General features: G+C 42.6%; 1 protein-coding gene across 3 annotated transcripts in view; it reads left to right on the forward strand.

Annotated features, from left to right (window-relative positions):
• Positions 1–20,273, forward strand: part of mprip (myosin phosphatase Rho interacting protein) — a 444,516-nt gene that overhangs the window by 49,001 nt on the left and 375,242 nt on the right. For all 3 annotated transcript variants that reach the window (XM_060844305.1, XM_060844307.1, XM_060844306.1), the window contains exon 2: positions 18,714–18,791. In XM_060844305.1, the coding sequence (XP_060700288.1) occupies positions 18,714–18,791 (78 nt within the window). The remainder of the gene's footprint in view (positions 1–18,713; positions 18,792–20,273) is intronic.

Here is a 20,273-nt window from a genome sequence, read left to right on the forward strand (position 1 = left end):
CCATTCAATAGGATTATTGCTGATCTGTCCCAGGCCCCCTTCTTTTTGTCAGTACCTGGGAGATGAGGTCGACTCCTAGTCACTGCCCATTTCAGTTCTCCTTCCCATTCCCTCTCTGACATAACAATCCTCGCATCTTCCATTGACACAGTGAATCAGACCCCAAATTGGAGGAACAACACGTCATCTTCTGTCTGGGTACCCTACAGCCCAGAGGACTCAATGTTGTTCTCCAATTTCAATAACCTCCCTTGCTATCCCCTGACTCCCTTTCCAGCACCCACCTCATTTCCATTTCACTTACTGACCCTTCCTGTTACCAACTGGATTCGTTCCTTCCATCAACCAACCAGGCCATACTCTCTATCTGTGTTCACCTATCACTATACTCCCCTCAAGCCTCCAGCCCCCCACCCCGGACCAAAAGAAGGGTTATACCCAAATCATTGACCACCTCCTCCTCCTAGATGCTGTCTGGCTTGCTGTATTCTTCCAGCCTCCTGCTTGTGTACTTTGGATTCCAGCATTTGTAGTTTTTTTTGTCTCTAACTTAATTTGATTTGTTACATAAGGGTTAATAGATTTTGATTTTTTTTATTGTGATGCATAAATGTAAACTTGAGTATCACCTTGGTTAGTTGCAAAGATGAGGAAGTGAGTTATGTTTGAAAATTGCATTGTAGATGTTTGGTGCTAAACATAAAAGGTAGAAGCTTGTTTCAGATTTTCAATTCTGCTTAATGACAAAATTAAGTTTGCTTGAAGACGAGTTGTATGTCTTGAATCAAAATTCGAACTTCCAAGTTTTTCTGCAAAATTTATTAGAATTGTAAGTGAACGAATATACTTTGGATCTTTTTCTCTTAGATTTCTATTTGGCAGGGTTTGTGTTTGAATAGATGAGTATTTTATTGCAAGTTCCATCATTATTAGTTGCCTATCTGCTTAATGACGGTGTGCATCATTTTTTTGAGACAGCATTATTTGATAAGGTGCTACAAGGTGTAGCTGGATTTTGGATATAGGTTTGCTTGCAGAGCTGGAAGGTTCGTTTTCCAACGTTTCATCACCGTACTAGGTAACATCTTCAGTGAGCCTCCGGATGAAGATGTTACCTAATATGGTGACAAAACATCTGGAAATGAACCTTTCAGCTCAGTGGGCAAACCTACATCCAGAACCTCAACCTGAGCCACAAATCTTCAAACTTGCTATTCTAGATTCATGTCCTGATGTCCTTTTTTTTTTGGTTGCATGGCTTCCATAGAAGTGCTTACTACTGACTCTTTTGGTGTATTTGTATCAGCCTGCACTTGAAACTTGCACATAGATGAAGTTTGTGGACTTAATTGTATATATTAATCTGTTTATCTTGTGAAATGATGTTACTAATGGGAACATTTTCTTTTCCTTTTGTCTTGCTAGCATCAGTTTTAATGTCTTTGTTGCTGAATTTCAATGCTGACTCAATACCCCTGAATTGCCAGTATATTTTGAAGCTAACATTGTCACAAGAGAACTGTGGTGGAATGGGAGTCCACTGGAGCAAAGCTTTTAGCATTTGGCTTTTTCAGTCTCCATGCAGTTGCATTCTGGCTTTATTGATCCTTCTTTGAACTCTTTCATTGATCTAGTAAAGCAGTCAAGGTAAATAAATGATTTATCTCCATTGAATTACATGAGTTTCTTGACATTAGATTGAAATGAGTTTTGAGGAGATTTGAGTGTTAGATTGAAACTTGCTTTTATTTTCATTAATCTTTGTCTCTGATTCTAGTTTTGTTTGGAGTTAGTGAAAAAGTGACAATCCTGGCAGTAACAAATTAAGAAGTGAGTGAAAGTTTGATTGTCCAGCAATCAGATATAGAATAAAAATAAGCTATGCAGTAAATATAACCAAGTGTGTTCTGGGCAACGGTGTTGCACTATTTGCACTGTTCTGGGAAATACCTGTAAATTAAGTGCTTTTTTTTTCCACATTGACTAGTTATCAAATGAGTTTGTTAGTGATGGACAATTGGATCATTTTCAGTGAGGAGGACTCTAGCCACCTGCACTTGATATTCGACAGCACTGGTATTTTGAAATCCTTAGCATCAATATTCTGGAAATCCTCATTGATCTGAAAGTTAACTCTGGTTTCAAGAGCTGATGAGTACATATCTGCGAAATAGAAATCTGGTGTGCTATGAAAAGTACGCAAGTTTGTGTATTTGTTGAAAGGTATGGGAACTGAGCACTTCGGTATTTCTAAGATATGATTGCAACAGATTCAAGATGGTGCACTGTATTCCGTACTTTCAGCATATATTCCCTCTCCTGCCACTCACCAAGACTCCTTTGACAGCATCTTCCAAACCAGCAGCTACACCTGCTTGTGATCACTTTTTCTTGAGGGCAGTTAGGGATGGGGAGAAATACTGGTATTTTCAGTGATGCCCTGGCCTTATGAACTAATATAAAAATGAAAGCAGCTAAGAAAGGATATCAATGGAAAGCAAAGTTGATTTGGGGATCAGAAGCACAACAAAATTTTCTTAATGCTAATTGCCATAATCTTAATGCATTTTTACAGGGTACAGGCTCATCTGAATTAACTTGTATGGAGTTTAATATCTTTGTAATAAGCTTTAGAACATTGTGCACTGTAGAAATTCTTGGATTATATAAATGGTTCCATAAATAAATGAAATGATTTACAGTGAAGCAAGTTGTGCTTCTAAACAAGAAGCCATGCTGATGACTTTGTGGTGGTCCTTCTGGATAAATCTTTATTTGTTTTTTTTTCTCTCAAAGTTGGTGATTTTGATTTAATTTATATAACTCACTTGAACAATTTAATTGCACTGTAATAAATGCCATAACTTCAATACTTAGTAACGGAATGTTCTACTCTACCTACTGTATCAAGATTAACCAAAGTAATAGGCTGCAATTAATACTACTAAAGGGATATTTGTATTTGGCTACTTTTACAATATAGTCACGAAGGTTGACTCTATGCAATTTAACACTGGCTTGTTAAACAATAAGTTTAAGATAATACAAAATGTTTGAAAAGCAAAAGCACTTCTTGAATGATTTCCACAAGATTTGTTCAGCATTCAATAGGTTTTCAAAAGCAGTCTAGTAATGTTGCAGCATTAATAAAGCATTTTCTGCCATTTAATTAAAATTCAAAACTCAATTTAAAAAATTATAGTTGCACAGCTGGATTTTTTTTTGCCAAATGGATAGAAATTGGAAATTTTGGAAACCCACAATTACCATTGTAAGGAGAAAGTGAAGACTGCAGATGCTGGAAATCAGAGCTTAATGTGTCGCTGGAAAAGCGCAGCAGGTCAGGCAGCATCAAAGGAACAGGAGAATCGACATTTTGGGCATGAGCTCTTCCTCAGGAATGAGGAAAGTTTGCCAAGCAGGCTAAGATAAAAGGTAGGGAGGAGGCACTTGGGGGAGGGGGTGTTGGAAATGTGATAGGTGGAAGAAGGTTAAGGTGAAGGTGACAGGCCGGAGTGGGGGTGGTGCAGAGAGGTCAGGAAGAAGATGGCAGGTTAGGAAGGTGGTGCTGAGTTTGAGGGTTGGGACTGAGACAAGGTGGGGGGAGGGGGAATGGGGAAACTGGAGAAATCAGAGTTATCCCTTGTGGTTGGAGGGTTCTTAGGCAGAAGATGAGGCACTCTTCCTCTAGCCGTCGTGTTGCTATGGTCTGGCGATAGAGGCGTCCAAGGACCTGCATGTCCTTGGTGGAGTGGGAGGGGGAGTTGAAGTGTTGAGCCATGGGGTGGTTGGGTTGGTTGGTCCGGGTGTCCCAGAGGTGTTCTCTGAAATGTTCCACAAGTAGATGGCCTGTCTCCCCAATATAGAGGAGGCCACATTGGATGCAGGAAATGATGTGTGTGGAGGTGCAGGTGAATTTGTGGCGGATATGGAAGGATCCCATGGGGCCTTGGAGGGAAGTAAGGGGGGAGGTGTGGGCGCAAGCTTTGCATTTCTTGCGGTTGCAGGGGAAGGTGCTGGGAGTGGAGGTTGGGTTGGTGGGGGGGGGGGGTGTGGACTTGACGAGGGAGTCACAGAGGGAGTGGTCTTTTCGGAACGTTGATAGGGGAGGGAAATATATCCCTAATGGTGGGATCCATTTGGAGGTGGCAGAAATGACGATGGATGATACAAATGTATATGGAGGTTGGTGGGGTGGTAGGTGAGGACCAGTGGGGTTCTGTCCTGGAGAAAATTGGAGGGGCGGGGCTCAAGGGCGGAGGAGCGGGAAGTGGAGGAGATGTGGTGGAGAGCATCGTCGATCACGTCTGGGGGGAAATTGGGGTCTTTAAAGAAGGAGGCCATCTGGGTTGTTTGGTATTGGAACTGGTCCTCCTGGGAGCAGATGCGGCAGAGATGAAGGAATTGGGAATATGGGATGGCATTTCTACAGGGGACAGGGCTGGAGGAGGTATAGTCTAGGTAGCTGTGAGTCGTTCGGTTGATAGTATATGTCCGTGTTGATTCGGTCGCCCGAGATAGAAATGGAGAGGTCGAGGAAGGGGAAGGTGGAGTCTGAGACGGTCCAGGTAAATTTGAGGTCGGGGTGGAAGGTGTTGGTAAAGTGGATGAACCTCCTCGTGGGAGACCAAGGCAGCGCCGATGCAGTCATTGATGTAGTGGAGGAAAAGCTGGGGGTGGTGCCAGTGTAGCTGCAGAAGATGGACTGTTCCACATATCCTACAAAGAGGCAGGCATAGCTGGGGTCTATGCAGGTGCCCATGGCTAATCCTTTGGTTTGGAGGAAGTGGGAAGATTGGAAAGAGAAGTTGTTCAGAGTGAGGGCCAGTACAGTCAGTCGAAGGAGGGTGTTAGTGGAAGGGTATGGTGGGAAAGGAAGAAGCGGAGGGCTTTGAGTCCTTCATGATGGGGTATGGAGGTGTACAGGGACTGGATGTCCATGGTGAAGATCAGGCGTTGGGGACCGGGGCAGCGAAAATCATGGAGGAGGTGGAGGGCATGGGTGGTGTTCCAAACATAGGTGGGGAGTTCTTGGACTAAGGCGGACAGGACCGTGTCGAAGTATGCAGAGATGGGTTCAGTGGGGCAGGAGCAGGCTGGGACAATGGGTTGGCCGGGACAGTCAGGTTTGTGCATTTTGGGCAGGAGGTAGAAAAAGGCGGTGTGGGGTTGCGGGATTGAGATTGGAGGCGGTGGGTGGGAGATCCCCTGAGGTGATGAGGCTATGGATGGTCTGGGAGATGATGGTTTAATGGTGGGAGGTGGGGTCATGGTCAAGGGGGCAATAGGAGGAGGAGTCTGCGAGCTGGCATTTAGCCTTAGCGGTGTAAAGGTCGGTGTGCCAAACTACTACCGCTCCACCTTTGTCTGCCTTGAGACCGCAATTTCCCCCAGATGTGATCATCTATGCTCTCCACCGCATCTCCTCCACTTCCTACTCCTCTGCCCTTGAGCCCCGCCAATCCAATTGCCATCAGGACAGAACCCCACTGGTCCTCACCTACCACCCCACCAACCTCCATACACATCGTATCATCCGTCGTCATTTCCGCCACCTCTAAATGGACCCCACCACCAGGGATATATTTCCCTCTCCTCCCCTATCAGCGTTCCGAAAAGACCACTCCCTCCGCGACTCCCTCGTCAGGTCCACACCCCCCACCAACCCAACCTCCACTCCCGGCACCTTCCCCTGCAACCGCAAGAAATGCAAAAAGTGCGCCCACACCTCCTCCCTTCCTTCCCTCCAAGGCCCCAAGGGATCCTTCCATATCCGCCACATATATTCACCTGCACCTCCACACACATCATTTACTGCATCCGCTGCACCCAATGTGGCCTCCTCAATATTGGGGAGACAGGCCACCTACTTGTGGAACGTTTCAGAGAACACCTCTGGGACACCCGGACCAACCAATCCAACCACCCCCTGGCTCAACACTTCAACTCCCCCTCCCACTCCACCAAGGACATGCAGGTCCTTGGACGCCTCTATCGCCAGACCATAGCAACACAACGGCTAGAGGAAGAGCACCTCATCTTCTGTTTAGGAACCCTCCAACCACAACGGATGAACTCTGATTTCTCCAGTTTCCTCATTTCCTCTCCCCCACCCACCCCACCTTGTCTCAGTCCAAACCCTCGAACTCGGCACCACCTTTCTAACCTGCAGTCGTCTTCCTGACCTCTCCGCGCCCACCCCCACTCCGGCCTATTGCCCTCACCTTAACCACCTCCCACCTATCACATTTCCAACACCCCTCCCCCAAGTCCCTCCTCCCTACCTTTTATCTTAGCCTGCTTGGCACACTTTCCTCATTCCTGAAGAAGGGCTTATGCCCGAAACGTCGATTCTCCTGCTCCTTTGATGCTGCCTGACCTGCTGCGCTTTTCCAGCGACACATTTTCAGCTCTGATCTCCAGCATCTGCAGTCCTCACTCTCCTAGAAGAATTACCATTGTAACCCAACTTGGGAAGTGCCTAAGCTTCTAACATTTAAATAGAGGGGAAAAAAAACAGAGTAAGTGTTTTAAGCTGCTTTTTATATTGCTCTTTGCACTGAGGCTCCCATGATGTTGCTACTGGCTTTGTGATGAATACATTAATGTTATTGTTTAGGGCCTGTAATCATGTATAAATAAAATGTTTATATAGTTCTGACTTCTGCTTTGTGAATTCGTGTTTGCAGGTATGTCACTGATATTTGCATATCAGTGTTGCAAATGCACTGGGGAGGCTGGTAAACCTGTTGCCAAAATGTCTGCAATAAATCAATCATTGGGACAGTCAATCAGAAAAGTCACCCTGGTGTGATGGCGACCACAAATTTGGTGGAGAGGTACTCCTTAGGTTCCAGAGTGAACTCATCTGCAGTGAATGCAGGAAAGAAAAGGCCTGTGATAGGAGGGTGGTGGTGGTGAGTGAGTTGTCAGAGATTTATTTGCATAGTGGTCAAGACTGTGTTTTTCGCACAGTTTGAGGGGAGTTTGTGTTGGCTGAGGATTCTGTCAGCTAGGTGGCCTTTTGCTGGGTCTTAGGATTTCAGTTTGCCAGGGAGAGGAGCAAGGAGATGAGAAGGAGGGTGTAAGCCAGCACAAAAGAAACGATTGTGTCATACATGGAGACTCTGTTTTGTAACAAACTGAGAAGAGCTTTTGAAAAGTACAGTGGCAAAATCAAAAGGAAATTCAGAATGCAAAGTGTGGACGGATATTAAGGAATATTGGCAGGTCAACCCGTGGGTAACCTGAAGTCGTCATCATTCGTGTGGTAATGGAATAACTAAGAAAAGTGGCCCCATAAATGGCTAAAAATAGCCACCTATGTGTGGAAGATGTGGATATCGTTTTGGAATATTTGTCTGCAATGTCCCCTTTCTTCATAAAAGCAGGCTCGAGAGTGTAAAATATTGTCTGTGACAATCATAGAATCCCCACGATGTGGAAACAGGCTCTTCGGCCCAGTGAGTCCACACTGACCCTCGGAGTATCCCAACCAGACCCATTCCCCTATTGCTCTACATTTACCCCTGACTAATGCATCTAATCTACACGTCCTTGAACACTATGGACAATTTAGCATGGTTAGTTCACCCAAACTGCACACCTTTTTGGATTGTGGGAGGAAACCACAGCACCTAGAGGAAACCCATGCAGACATGGGGAGGATGTGAAACTCCACATAGTTGCCCAAGGTTAGAATTGAACTCTGGTCCCTGTTGCTGAGAGGCAGCAGTGCTAAGCACTGAGCCACTGTTTTGCTATTTAGGCACCTGGATGGGCCCCAGCTATGCCTGCCTCTTTGTTGGCTGTGTCAAACAGTCTCTCTTCAGTACCGACACGGTTGGTGGCCCAACTGTTCAGTTGTTACATCAATGACTGCATTGGCGCAGCATCCTGCACTAGAGCAGTTCATAGACTTCGCCCACAACTTCCACCCAACCCTCAAATTGACTTGGTCCAACTCGGACATCTCCCTCCCCTTTCTTGACCTCACCATTTCCTTCTGCGATGATAGTCTCCAGATGGACGTTTAGTACTTGAGAGTCTGTGGATTTGTAGTAAACTCCTCTCACCCAGCATCCTGCAAGAACTCCATCCCGTTCTCTGAATGCTTCCACTGTATCCCAGAAGAGATGAGAAGACTATCCACTCCCAAGCATCCCATATGTCCATCTATTTCGGACAATGTACTTCCCTCCAACCCTGTCATCCAGAGAGCCCTTCACCGCACCACCTCCATTCATCATTACGCTGATCTAAGCCCTCCCCCTTCAAACATAATAAAAACAAAAGTCCCCTTGTCTTTGCCTACCCCCTCCATCAGTGTCCGCATCCAACACATCCTCTTTAAACACTTCCACCAACTCCAACTAGTCCCCACCACCAAGAACATCTTCCCTCCCCACCATTCTGACTTCCACAAGGATTGTTCCTTTCGACAGTCCTTTGTTTGTGCCACAATCTCCACCAAAGCCCTGAACCCCAAGGTACCTTTCCCTGCAAACGAAAGAGATACAAAACCTGCCAGTACATCACCCCCCTCACGTCCATTCTGGCCCCCAAACAGTCCTTGCAGGTGAGACAGAGGTTCACCTGTGTCTTTTCCAACCAAGTTTACTGTACTGGGTGCTCCCGATGTGGGCTTCTGTACATCAGAGACCAAACGTAAATTTAGAGAACTGCTCCCGAGATCTCGGCTGGGCCGCAGGGGCTGACCGGACCTTGCACTCACCGCCCATTTTAATGCCCCTTCCCACTCCTTTCTGACGTGACCATCCTTGGCCTCCTCTGTTACCACAAAGAACCTAACTGCAAACTAGAGAAATGACATCTCAGCTTCTGCCTTGTCAGTCGAGAGCTCAGAGGACTCAATATTGAGTTCTCCAATTTCAAATAGCCTCCCATCCCTGATTCCTTTCCCAGTCCCTCCCAGCCACCTAGAGAAAGTGAGTACTGCAGATGCTGGAAATCAGTTGTGTGGGGTGCTGGAAAAGTACAGGCCAGGCAGCATCCGAGGAGCAGGAGGATCGATGTTTTAGGCATAAGCCTTTCATTCCTGATGACAGCTGATGAAGAGGCAGGCGTAGCTGGGGCCCATCTGGGTGCCCATGGCCACCCCTTGGATTTGGAGGAAATAAGAGGAGTTAAAGGACAAGTAATTAAGGTTGAGGACCAGTTCAGCAAGGAGGATGTTATTGGAGCAAGGGTCTGGATAGGTCTGTTGGAGAGGACAAAGTGGAGGGCCTGAAGGTCATTCTTGTGGGGTATGGACATGTATAAGGATTGCACATCCATTGTGGTGATAACTTGCTGGGAGCCAGAAAAGATGTAGTTAAGGCAGAGATGGAGGGTGTGGATAGTGTTGCGGATGCAGGTGGGAAGTGTCTGAACCAAGGTGGGGTGGGTGGAATGGGATGGAGTTAAGGTAGGATGAACTGGGTTCAGTGGGGCAGGCGCATGCTGTGACGATGGGTCAGCTGGGGTAGTTGGGCTTGTGGATCTTGAGCAGGTAGAACTGGGCAGTGTGGGGCTGGGGTTACTGAGTTTGGAGACAGTGAGTGCACAGTGCGAATGATTTTGGCATGATGGGTTGTGGTGGGGTTGTGGGTAAGGGGGAGGTAGAACATGTGGAGGCTGGTACAATTACAACATTTTAAAAGGCACCTGGATGGCTATATGAATAGGAAGAGTTTAGAGGGATATGGGCCAAGTGCTGGCAAATGGGACTAGATTAATTTATCTGATTGGTATGGACAAGTTGGGCTGAAATGTCTGTTTCTGTGCTGTACATCTCTAAATCTGTGCTGTTCTTTTCAGTAAGCTTCACGTGATCAGGAAGCAGAGATCACTGAGTGAAGCACAGCCCGAGTGAGTATATAGTTCAGGGACTTTTGGAGGCTGCATAGGAATACAGCTGGCAAGGGAAAGTATGGATTGCAGGTCAGTAGTGGGGTTGATTGTTGCCAGAAAATAAATAGAAAGGACAAAATGTGTGAATAGCACATTGTACCAAGGAATCATAAAAAGTTGGGGAAACCTGATAATAGAACCGGTTTATAGGCTCCGCATTTAATGCATGAAGCACTTAGAATGAGATAGATGAACTGATGTCTCAAGGACTTTAAACTAGTGAAAAGTGGAGTGTGCTCAGGAGAGATTAGTAAAATTTCTAGAGCAATAGGGCAAATTATGGAAAGGGTCAGGAACTTAACTTCAAATACAACAGGTAAGGGGACAACTGAGAAGAGGATGCAGTCAACACAGGATAAAGTGTTGTATGTACTTGCGCGCAGTATACCAAAAAAGGTAAATGAGCTTGTGCAGATGAAATTGTGGGCTGCAAAGACATGGCTGCAAATAGGCCCAGGCTGGAAACTAAATATCCAAAGATACATGTCATATTGAAAGGACAGGCAGATGAGCAGAGGGGTGGGGTTGCCTTTTTAGTTATAAAAAAATAAACTTGATAAGGGTGAGCAAGTGTAAAATTTGTGTGGTCTAGTTGAAGAACCGCAAAGTGGGTTGGTCGGGGGTGAGATAAAAGACCCTGATGGGAGTTATGTACAGGCCTCCAAGCAATAGTTGGGATATGGGAAAACTATTAAGTCAGGAGATAAGAAAAACACTAATAGAATAATCATGGGGACTTTAGCAAAAATTCATTCTAAGGAAGAAGAGACATACTGACGGGAGGAGAAAGCAACTAGGGAAGTTGAGGGCAGCATAAAAGGAGAAGATAAACCATATACAGGTTGTTCTGTTATAATGCGCATTTTGTTCATACAAATTTGCCCTAACATGATCAATGAATTGGGGACACGGTTTAAAAAGTTCACACTTTAGAAAGTGTGTATTCATTATAATGAGACTCCAACCCCGTTAGTTTAAATGGTGCAGCTGTTATGCGAGTTTTTTATAACATGGGAACAGAACCACCGTGTTATTGCAGAACCGACTACATTGGGGTGAAGATTAGTGGGAAGCCAGAGGATGGAGAAGTCTCCTAAAACCCAGCAGAGGATAATAAACAAGCAATAAAAGGGTAAACTAACTCTATTTACTAAGGTAAATAAGACGGTACGAAAGATTGTAAGAGTTCATGTAGACATATAAAAGGTAAGAGGAGAGGCAAGAGCGGATATTGGACTGCTGGAAAATGAGGTTGGGACAGTAGTAATGGGAAATTAAGATGGCAGAGGAACTGAATTTGTACTTTGTATTGACGATCTGGACGAAGGAGCTGTGGTCATAATTGAGGGTTAGAATACAAGAACAATGATGTACTGTAGAGGCTGTCAGACCACATTTGGAATATTGTGAGCAGTTTTGGGCCCATTATTTAAGGAAGGATAAGCAGGGTTGGAATGGCTCCAGAGGAGCTTCACAAGAATGATCCCAAGGATGAAGGGCTTGTCATAGGAGGAGTGATTGAGCACACATCCAGAATCTTCAATGGAGATTAGAAGGATGAAGGGACAGGGGTTGTGGGGACCTGATTAAAACTTAGGCTGACGAGATTCTTCCTCTCAATATTCTGAGGGTGGTTAATCTGGAACTCCTAGCTACAGAAGTCTATGGAGGCCAAGTCATTGAGTGTCTTTAAGCCTGAGATAAGTTCTCGATTTAATAAGAACTTTTTAATGAAGGGATTAAAGGTTGTGGAGAATGTGGGAGAATTAGGTTGAGAAGCATATGGTATAGCAGAACGGACCTGATGGGCTGAATGGCCTAATTCTGCTGCTGTATGTTGTAGTCTTATATCATATACTTAATTTATTCCAATACCTCCTTTATCATTTTAGTACCAAAGAGTCTATCAGTTTTTCTCTTGAGCGATAAAGGCAGAACATCTTACCACCCTTTGGGATTGCGAATTCCAGTAGTTTACTACTCATAGTGTCATAGAGATGTACAGCACTGAGATAGACCTTCATCCATGCTGACCGGATATCCTAAATTAATTTTGTCCCATTTGCCATATCCTTCTAAACCCATCTTAACCATGTATCCATCTAGATGCCTTTTAAATGTTGTTGTACCAGCCTCCTGCCACCTCTGGGAGGTCATTCTAAACATGCATCACGCCCTGCATAAAAAAATTTTGCCCCTCAGGTCCTTTTTAAAGTCTTTCCCCCCTCACCTTAAACCTATGCCCTCTATTTTCAGACTCCCTTAACCTGGGGAAAAGACCTTGGCTCCATGCCCCTCATGACAGTATGACTGTCTGAGGTCACCCCTCACTTATGACACTCCAGGGAAAATATTCCTCATCTCTGCCCTAAATGTTTTGCTCTTTATTCTGAGACTCTTATTATGAAGTTGAAGGTGTGTACTGCACTTTCAGGAGAGTGAATGCTATTCTATATGGAGACCTTTCAAGAGCAGTCTGAATGTACTGGAAAATTGAAAATATGTAACATTTGGCTATGAAATAGATACCTGAGCTGGTTGCTGTTTTGACCATTCAAATTTAATCAATCAGTTTAAATTATGCCTCGGCATACTAAAACCCAATTGAGTTTAAATTCAATATCTTGCTGATATTGTACCAATGAGATGATCTGATGTTGGGGGTATAATAAAAGCAGGCATTTTGAAAATCAGAGAGCAACTGCCATTGGGAGAGACCCAAAAGATTAGGAAACACTGTCAATCAAAGGTTCCATTTCATATGAAACCTCTTTATAATAAAAAGAAAAGAGACAACCCAGGGAGATTTTCAGCTGGAAGAAGAAAGACACCAAAGATAGTTTTGAAATTAAGTTGGTGCAATTTTAATAAGTGTTTTATTGGCACAGTATCTTGTTTAGAGTTGGAGGCAGATAATCATTTAAGAGATATGAAGGCAAGGTTTGAGAAGATTTGTAGCTCAGGTTGAGGTTCTTGATGTAGGTTTGCACACTAAGCTAGAAGGTTCATTTCCAGACGCTTTGTCACCCTACTAGGTAATACCTTCAGTAGGCCTCAGATGAAGCACTGCTGATAGTTCCTGCTTTATTTATATGTTTGGGTTGGTGATGCCATTTCCTGTCGTGAAGTCACTTCCTGTTCTTTTTCTCGGAGTGGTAGATGGGGTCTAACTCGATGTGTTTGTTGATGAAGTTCCGGTTGGAATGCCACGCTTCTAGGAATTCTCATGCGTGTCTGTTTGGCTTGTCCTAGAATGGATGTGTTATCCCAGTTGAAGTGATATCCTTCCTTCAACTGTATGTAAGGATAGTAGTAAGAGTATCCTTTCACAGTAGAGCGAACAGCCAGTGGGGAACTTCGAACCAGTGTCTACAGGAAAACAACACAGACGGACCAAATATTGAACGATGGAAGCAATCATCCCAACATCCACAAACTAAGTTGCATCAGAACATTATTTCAACGAGCCAACAGACACTGCAGCACAGAGGAACTATGCAGAGCAGAGGAAAATCACCTATACCATGTATCCAAAATGAATGGATTCCCAATAAACACAGATCACTGATTTCTCAGCAACAAACCCAAACAAGCAGACAAAACGTGTCCAGAAACCCGAGCCACTCTGCCCGACATAGGCATCTTGATAATGACTGTCAGACTACTCAACCCCTTGGCATCATGGTAGCCCACAAACCCAACAACATACTAAAACAGCAGCTAATGAACTTGAAAAACCTTTTAGAGACAACAAACAAAACTAATGACATTTATAAAATACCGTGCAATGACTGCAACAAGCACTACATTGGACAAACAGGCAGATAACTAGCCGTCAGCATATATAACGCCAACTAGCCATAAAACGACATGACCCTGTCTCACTAGTATCCTTCCACTAGTATCCACCAACCCAAAGAAACCCAAACATATAAGTAGAAAGCAGGAATTATCAGCAGTGCTTTGTCTGAGGATCACTGAAGATGTTACCTAGTATGGTGATGAAACATCTGGAAATGAACCTTCCAGCTCTGCAAGCAAACCTACATCCTGATATGGATGTTTAGAGTTGAGTATTTTGATGTTAACTTTTTTAGAATTAAATAATAAATTGATATTATTTTCTTACTGAAACTTGGGAATTTTCTGTCAGATTACGAGGTGAGGTGAGCTTTTCTGAGTGTTTGGTTAATTAACAGAAGAGTTTACCACAATGTTGTCACACTCTGTCACCTGCATCATGACCCCACAGCCAGGGGAAGCCTTCTTTCTGCACCTCACATGTCAGCCCCTTTTTGTTTTTGAGAATTTAAGTTTCAATAAGATTACCTCCCATTCTTAATTCGAGAATACAGCCCTTTTCTGTTTCTTCTCAGTATATCATCAGTGGAGAATTACTTCTAATGAAGCTCTGCACTGCCTGAATGGCATGTATGTTTTTCATTCAGCAAGGGAGCTAGAACTGCACACATTACTCCAGACGCAGCTTCACCAGTGTTAGGCAATTGATGGCACTTGCTGGTCCTGAAACATAACTGTCAGTGACTTATGAGCAAGGACACTTAGGTCACTTTTAGGCATCAAAAGTTCCTAATGTCTCACCATTCAAGAAATACTATTTACCTCTGCTGTTTCTGCGAAAGTCGATACCATCATACTTAACCAATTATATCCCATCTTATGGGATCTTACCTGTTTATTCAACTTGTCTGCATTTCTTTAAAGAATTTTTGTATGCTCCTCACTCCCACCTAGTTTTGTGTCATCTGCAAATTGGAAATATTACATTTTCCAATCCAAATCATTAATATATCATTGTGAACAGCTCGGAGCAAAGAGCTGATCTTTGTGGTACCCTCCGAGCTACAGCTTGACAACTTGTAAGTGACCATTTTATTTAATTCTGTTTTCTGTCTCAAACAGTCTCCATCTATTCTCATTCCCCCATCTACTCTTATTTTGATTGATAACTTTCCTATTTAGTTGGTGTTTGGATGTTGCTTATGCTTTAAAGGCTGTCTTGTGGCAAAGTGGTATGTCTTTTCTCCAGAGTGGCCGGGACATGAACTTTGACCTTCTGGCCCAGAGGTAGAGTTATAATATACCTGTGTGGTAGGTACTTTATAAAACTTCTCTGAAAATCTTTCCGAAATAAAAGCCCATAAAATCTGGATGTAGGTTTGCTTGCAGGGCTGGAAGGTTCATTTTCAGATGTTTCATCACCAAATTAGGTAACAAGGTCAGTGAGTTTCCGGATGAAGCGCTGGTGGTATGGCCCGCTTTCTATTTGTGGTTTAGGTTTCAATAAATAGAAAGTAGGGCATACCACCAGTGTTTCATCTGGAGGCTTATTGATGATGTTACCTAGTCTGGTGACGACACATCTGAACTCGAACCTTCCAGATCAGCGAGCAAACCTCAACCAGAGTTAATGTCTTCTCAAAACTCGCTAGCCCACAGAATCTTGGAATATAGCAAGCTGGAAACAACACTGTTTCAGTGGCAAGGAACAGAGTATTGCAGGGTTCAGATCTACATCTGCTTTATCTAGTGTATTGAATTTGATTGTAAATATAGGAGAGTGGGGATGTTCGAAAAGTTTGTGACTTAAGTTGGCTGTGTGACTTAATAGTGAGGAGAAAAGTATCTAATGAAATTCAACTTGGAGAAGTGTGAAGTAATATATTGTAGGGGAGGTACGTAGGGGGAATCGAGGAAAAGGATTTCTAGTTTCTTGCTGAAGTACTTTCACTGGATGGACTGTTGCGTTTATATAATTGTACATCACTGAACCAGACCCTTTGGTCCAACCATTCCATGCTGATCACGATCCCAAACTAAACTAAACTAAACTAATCCCAGCTCGGCCCAGATTCCTGCAAACATGTCTTATTCATGTACATATCTAAATATATTTTAAATGTTGTAACTACCCGCATTCACCCCTTTCTCTGGCCGTTCATTCCACTTCCTGTGTTTTTTTTATTAAAAAAAACCTTATCTTTTGTAAAACTCTTTTTCTCCTCTCACATTTAAAAATATGCTCCCAAGTCTGGAAATCCCCCTCCCTGCCATTCACCTTATCTGTGTACCACTCATGATTGTATAAACTTCCAAGGTGACCCCTCAACCCTGTATGCTCCAGTGACAAAAATCACAGCCTTTCCTTAAAATCCCCCCCCCCCACCACCACCATAACATTCCCTGCAACATCCTGATAAATTCCTTCTGAACCTGCTTTAATAATAGCCTTCCTAAACATGGTGGGTGGAAATTAGACGTTAGCAAGGCCTCTTCTGGAGAAGACAATGTCCTGTGCAACCTCAACATGATATTCTAACCTCTATACGCAGTAGTCTGAGGCAAGTGTGCTAAATGCTGCCTTAACCGCCCTACCAGTATGTGATGCAAACTTCAGAGAACTGTGTACCTAAACCTTAGGTATCTCCGTTCTACAATACTGCTTAAGGCCATATTCTTAATTATATAAGTCTTGTCATTGTGTTTTACCAAAATACAATACCTCACGTTTATCTAAATTAAACTCCATTTGCCAATCCTCAGCCCATTGACCCAATCGATCACGATCTCTTTGTAATCTTAGCCTCCTTTGCTGTCCCACATACCACCATTGTTTTGGTGTCATCTGCAAACTTGCTATCCATGCTTTATATGTCCTCAACAAAATCAATTATATAAATGACTGACAGACAAAAAAGGATCCAGAACCGATTCCTGTGGAACACCATTGGTCACAATTGGATAAAGTTACTAACTTTGCAAGCAAAGAATATTGCCAATTATTATGGCCATCTAAGTTAACAAACTTGATCATCCTACCATGTAATTAGCATAATTGAAATTTTTCATTTTGTATAAGATTCTGTTATCTTGTTGCCTTCAATATCCTTTTTAAATATTTGCGCCTTCACTTTGAAATATCTGAAACTTTTTGTATGTATTATCTTAACTGTGTCTGTGTCATGTATGTTTTAGAATGTTGAAAAAGATTAATTTTGTCAAAGCATTTCATTTTGCACTCATCAGTTTGTGTTGTAAAAATACAAATTTGAGGGAGAACCAGCTTGTGCTGCATAAGAGGAGAGAACCAACTTGTGTTGATTGGTTATCATTTGTACTGAATGGTAGTGATTTTTGCCATGGACATGCACCTGTTTGTTACTAATTGTCAGTTAGTAGTCAGGCTCTCTATAAATTTTGAACCAGATGGAGCTGCTCCTGGAATGGGAGACCTGGGTTCAAGTCCAGCCTGCTCCAGAGATGTGTAATATCATCTCTGAACAAGTTGATTTAGAAAAATTGTTTTTATTTGAACCTATTTAAATATTGAATTAGGCAGGTTGACTTTGATTAGGGTATTGTCCTGCAAAATGAACCAGCAAATGGTTGCACATTTATTTTTGAATTGAGTACAGTTCTGTCTACTGCAGCTTGCCTTTTGTGATCAGTATTAATGTTGTCTTTCTTACAGTTCCATGTGCTGCATGATTGATTAATCATTATGCTAATAAAGGTCATAAATTGATTTGTCACTTATAGGGCCTGAGCTATTTGTCCACCAGGCAAACATGATGCTGAAATTGTGTATCCTGCAGGATGATTGCTACCCTGATTAGATTTCTCATTGTATATTGTGCAAACTCTTACTAGGCCCCAAGGATTTACTATCTTGAATGGTGCTCAGTCTGCTGTGGAATAAGGTATGTAAAAAGTTTGAACGTGGGTCAAACTTACTGTTTCACACTGATACTGTGCAGTAGCAACACAAGTGGTGTTTACTACTAACAAGATGCTGCCAATACGTCCGTAAGACATTTTGCCGATGACAGTGGTGAGTAATGTGTTATATGAATTTTAGTGCTGGTATTTGTCTGGAATCTAGGCTATATGATCCAAACACTGGTGAATTGTACCAAACAGTATGTTATTTTTCTGTTTTCAGTGCTTTATTTGTTGCAAGCAGAAGCACTAGAAAATTCACAACACTGTATAATATTTAATGTGATTCTGCATTTCGACAGCATTTGCTGGACAATCTAGAATGTAGATGGAATTACCCTAACAACCCTAAACTTGTCAGCCTGTTTGTCTGTAATGCTGACATTGTGGCATGTGTACTGGAAGCTAAACATATTACCACACAAGATTCTGTTCTTTGCAGACAGAACATATACATGCACTGTGCCTGTTTCTTCTCAATCAGTGACACCTGTTCATTGCTCAAGGCATTGCCCTGGAAATCAAAAATCAACTGCCTGGTTTAAAGTTTTAAGCCTGGCAGTTAATTGTCAAGCAGCATAAATAGGTGTATTATCCAGGGCAGTTCTAAGTAGAATCTATTTGTCTACCACTCAGCACTCTTGCAGTTTAGATGTTTGTCTTTCATTGAGTTGGTACTTTTGTATAATATCTGAGGTCAAGATGAAAATCTTTGCCAAAATACGACTTTTTCTTTCAGCATTACTGAAGTTTTTTTTGCGCTAGCAAATGTTTATTGGTATGTTTCTGTTTTTATTGGGCATCCTCAAAGACTTTCCAAATGATTTATATTTTCGTTCTGATAATGAATGTGATAAAGTTAATATTATAACTCTAATCTGTTTTGGTTGCTCGGTGTTCAGTTTGTCTACTATAGCTGTGCTGTGTCTACAATCCATTTATTTGCTGTTATTTCTAATTTTACGTTTAGCTGATGGAATGATCGAGGTCTAACTTTCCATATTTCAAAATTTAAATTGGAAAAATATTGATAGCCTATTTTTACTGCTTTTTGTTTATAGGCTAAACCCATTTACGGAGGCTGGTTGTGTTTGGCACCTGAAGGCACAGATTTTGAAAATCCAATGCAGAGGTCAAGGGTAAGTTTTTTTTTGTTTTACTCCTTTTGATATTTAGTCTCCTATACTTGATATTGGCCAATCTATTCCTATAGATTTTCCTAAATATCAAATGAAAAATACATTTGAGGTCAGAATTTCTTAAGTTAGGCTGTGTGCCTGATTAAAATCTTCTCTTTTTTGACAAATTAACTTTGGGCTTTGTAACTGCCTAGGTCCCTAAACAAATTGTGAAAGTCCAGCTACAAAACTGTCAACAAAAATCCAAATATGATTACTGCCCAGCCAGCCTATTGTGAAAAATAAATAAAATGATGAGTAGAATCTTGAGCAGTACTATGGAGACTCACTTACTGATTTTAATAACCAGTGATGTTCCATTCAGATTCCAGTAGGATCATTCTGTCCAAAGCCTACTTATAACCTTGGTCAAAAAATTGAATGTGAGATCTGAATTTGAGATGAGGTTTAAATTATGTCAAGCCACTGTCCAACCAAGGATTGAGTCAGTGAACTTTGATGAAACCGAAATCCACGTGGATTGGGGAAGGCAACTACTTTATTTTTAAGATTCACTTGTGGAATGTAGGTATCACTGGGTCAGTTTTTATTGCCTGTACAAAGTTTCTTCTTGAGAAGGTTGTAGTGAGCTGCTGCAATCTAAATGTTGTATGCATGCCCATAATGCTGTTAGGATAGGAGTTCCATCAAATAAGTGGAGCTGCAGGACGAAAATCTGAAAATTCAGTCCAATAATCATGAAGCAAAGTTTTTTCATTGTTTAAAAGGCAGTTTCCTAATGCAATCAGCAACAGCTGTAAACTTGGGAAGTTAAATCAGAGAATCAAGTGAAATGTGACTGGTGAGAATAAACTGCCCACTTGTCGTCAGCTTCAAGGTAAGTGTTATCTGTAAATTTTGCATGGAGTTGGACTTCACCTCTGGAATTCAGCGTTTCTTTTGTCCACGTTTGTATCAAGACTGTAATGAAATTAGGAGTCGAATGGCTGTGGCAGAACCCAAAGTGAACATTTAGTGAGAAGGTTACTGTTAAGCAAGTGTTGTTTGCACTGTTGATAACACCTTCCATCACTTCACTAATGGGGAATTGACTGGGTTAAAGAACAAAGAAAATTTACAGCCCAGGAACAGGGTCTTTGGTCCTCCAAGCCTGAGCCGATCCAAATATACTGTTGAAACCTGTCGGTCAGTTCCTAAGCATCTGTATCCCTCTGCTCCCCACTTACTCATGCATCTGGCCAGACACATCTTAAATGAATCTACTGTGCCTGCCTCTGTCACCTCTGCTGGCAATTCGTTCCAAATGCCCATCACCCTCTGTGTGAAGTACTTGCCGAGTGTATCCCCCTTAAACTTTCTACCTCTCACCTTGAAAGTGTGACCTCTTGTTGAATCCTTCACCCTGGGGAAAAAGCTTGTCTCTATCCACTCTGTCTATACCCTTCATGATTTTATAAACCTCAATCGGGACCCCCCCCATCT

The sequence above is a fragment of the Hemiscyllium ocellatum genome, chromosome 25 (genome assembly GCF_020745735.1).
Source record: "Hemiscyllium ocellatum isolate sHemOce1 chromosome 25, sHemOce1.pat.X.cur, whole genome shotgun sequence".
Classification (NCBI taxonomy): Eukaryota; Metazoa; Chordata; class Chondrichthyes; order Orectolobiformes; family Hemiscylliidae; genus Hemiscyllium; species Hemiscyllium ocellatum.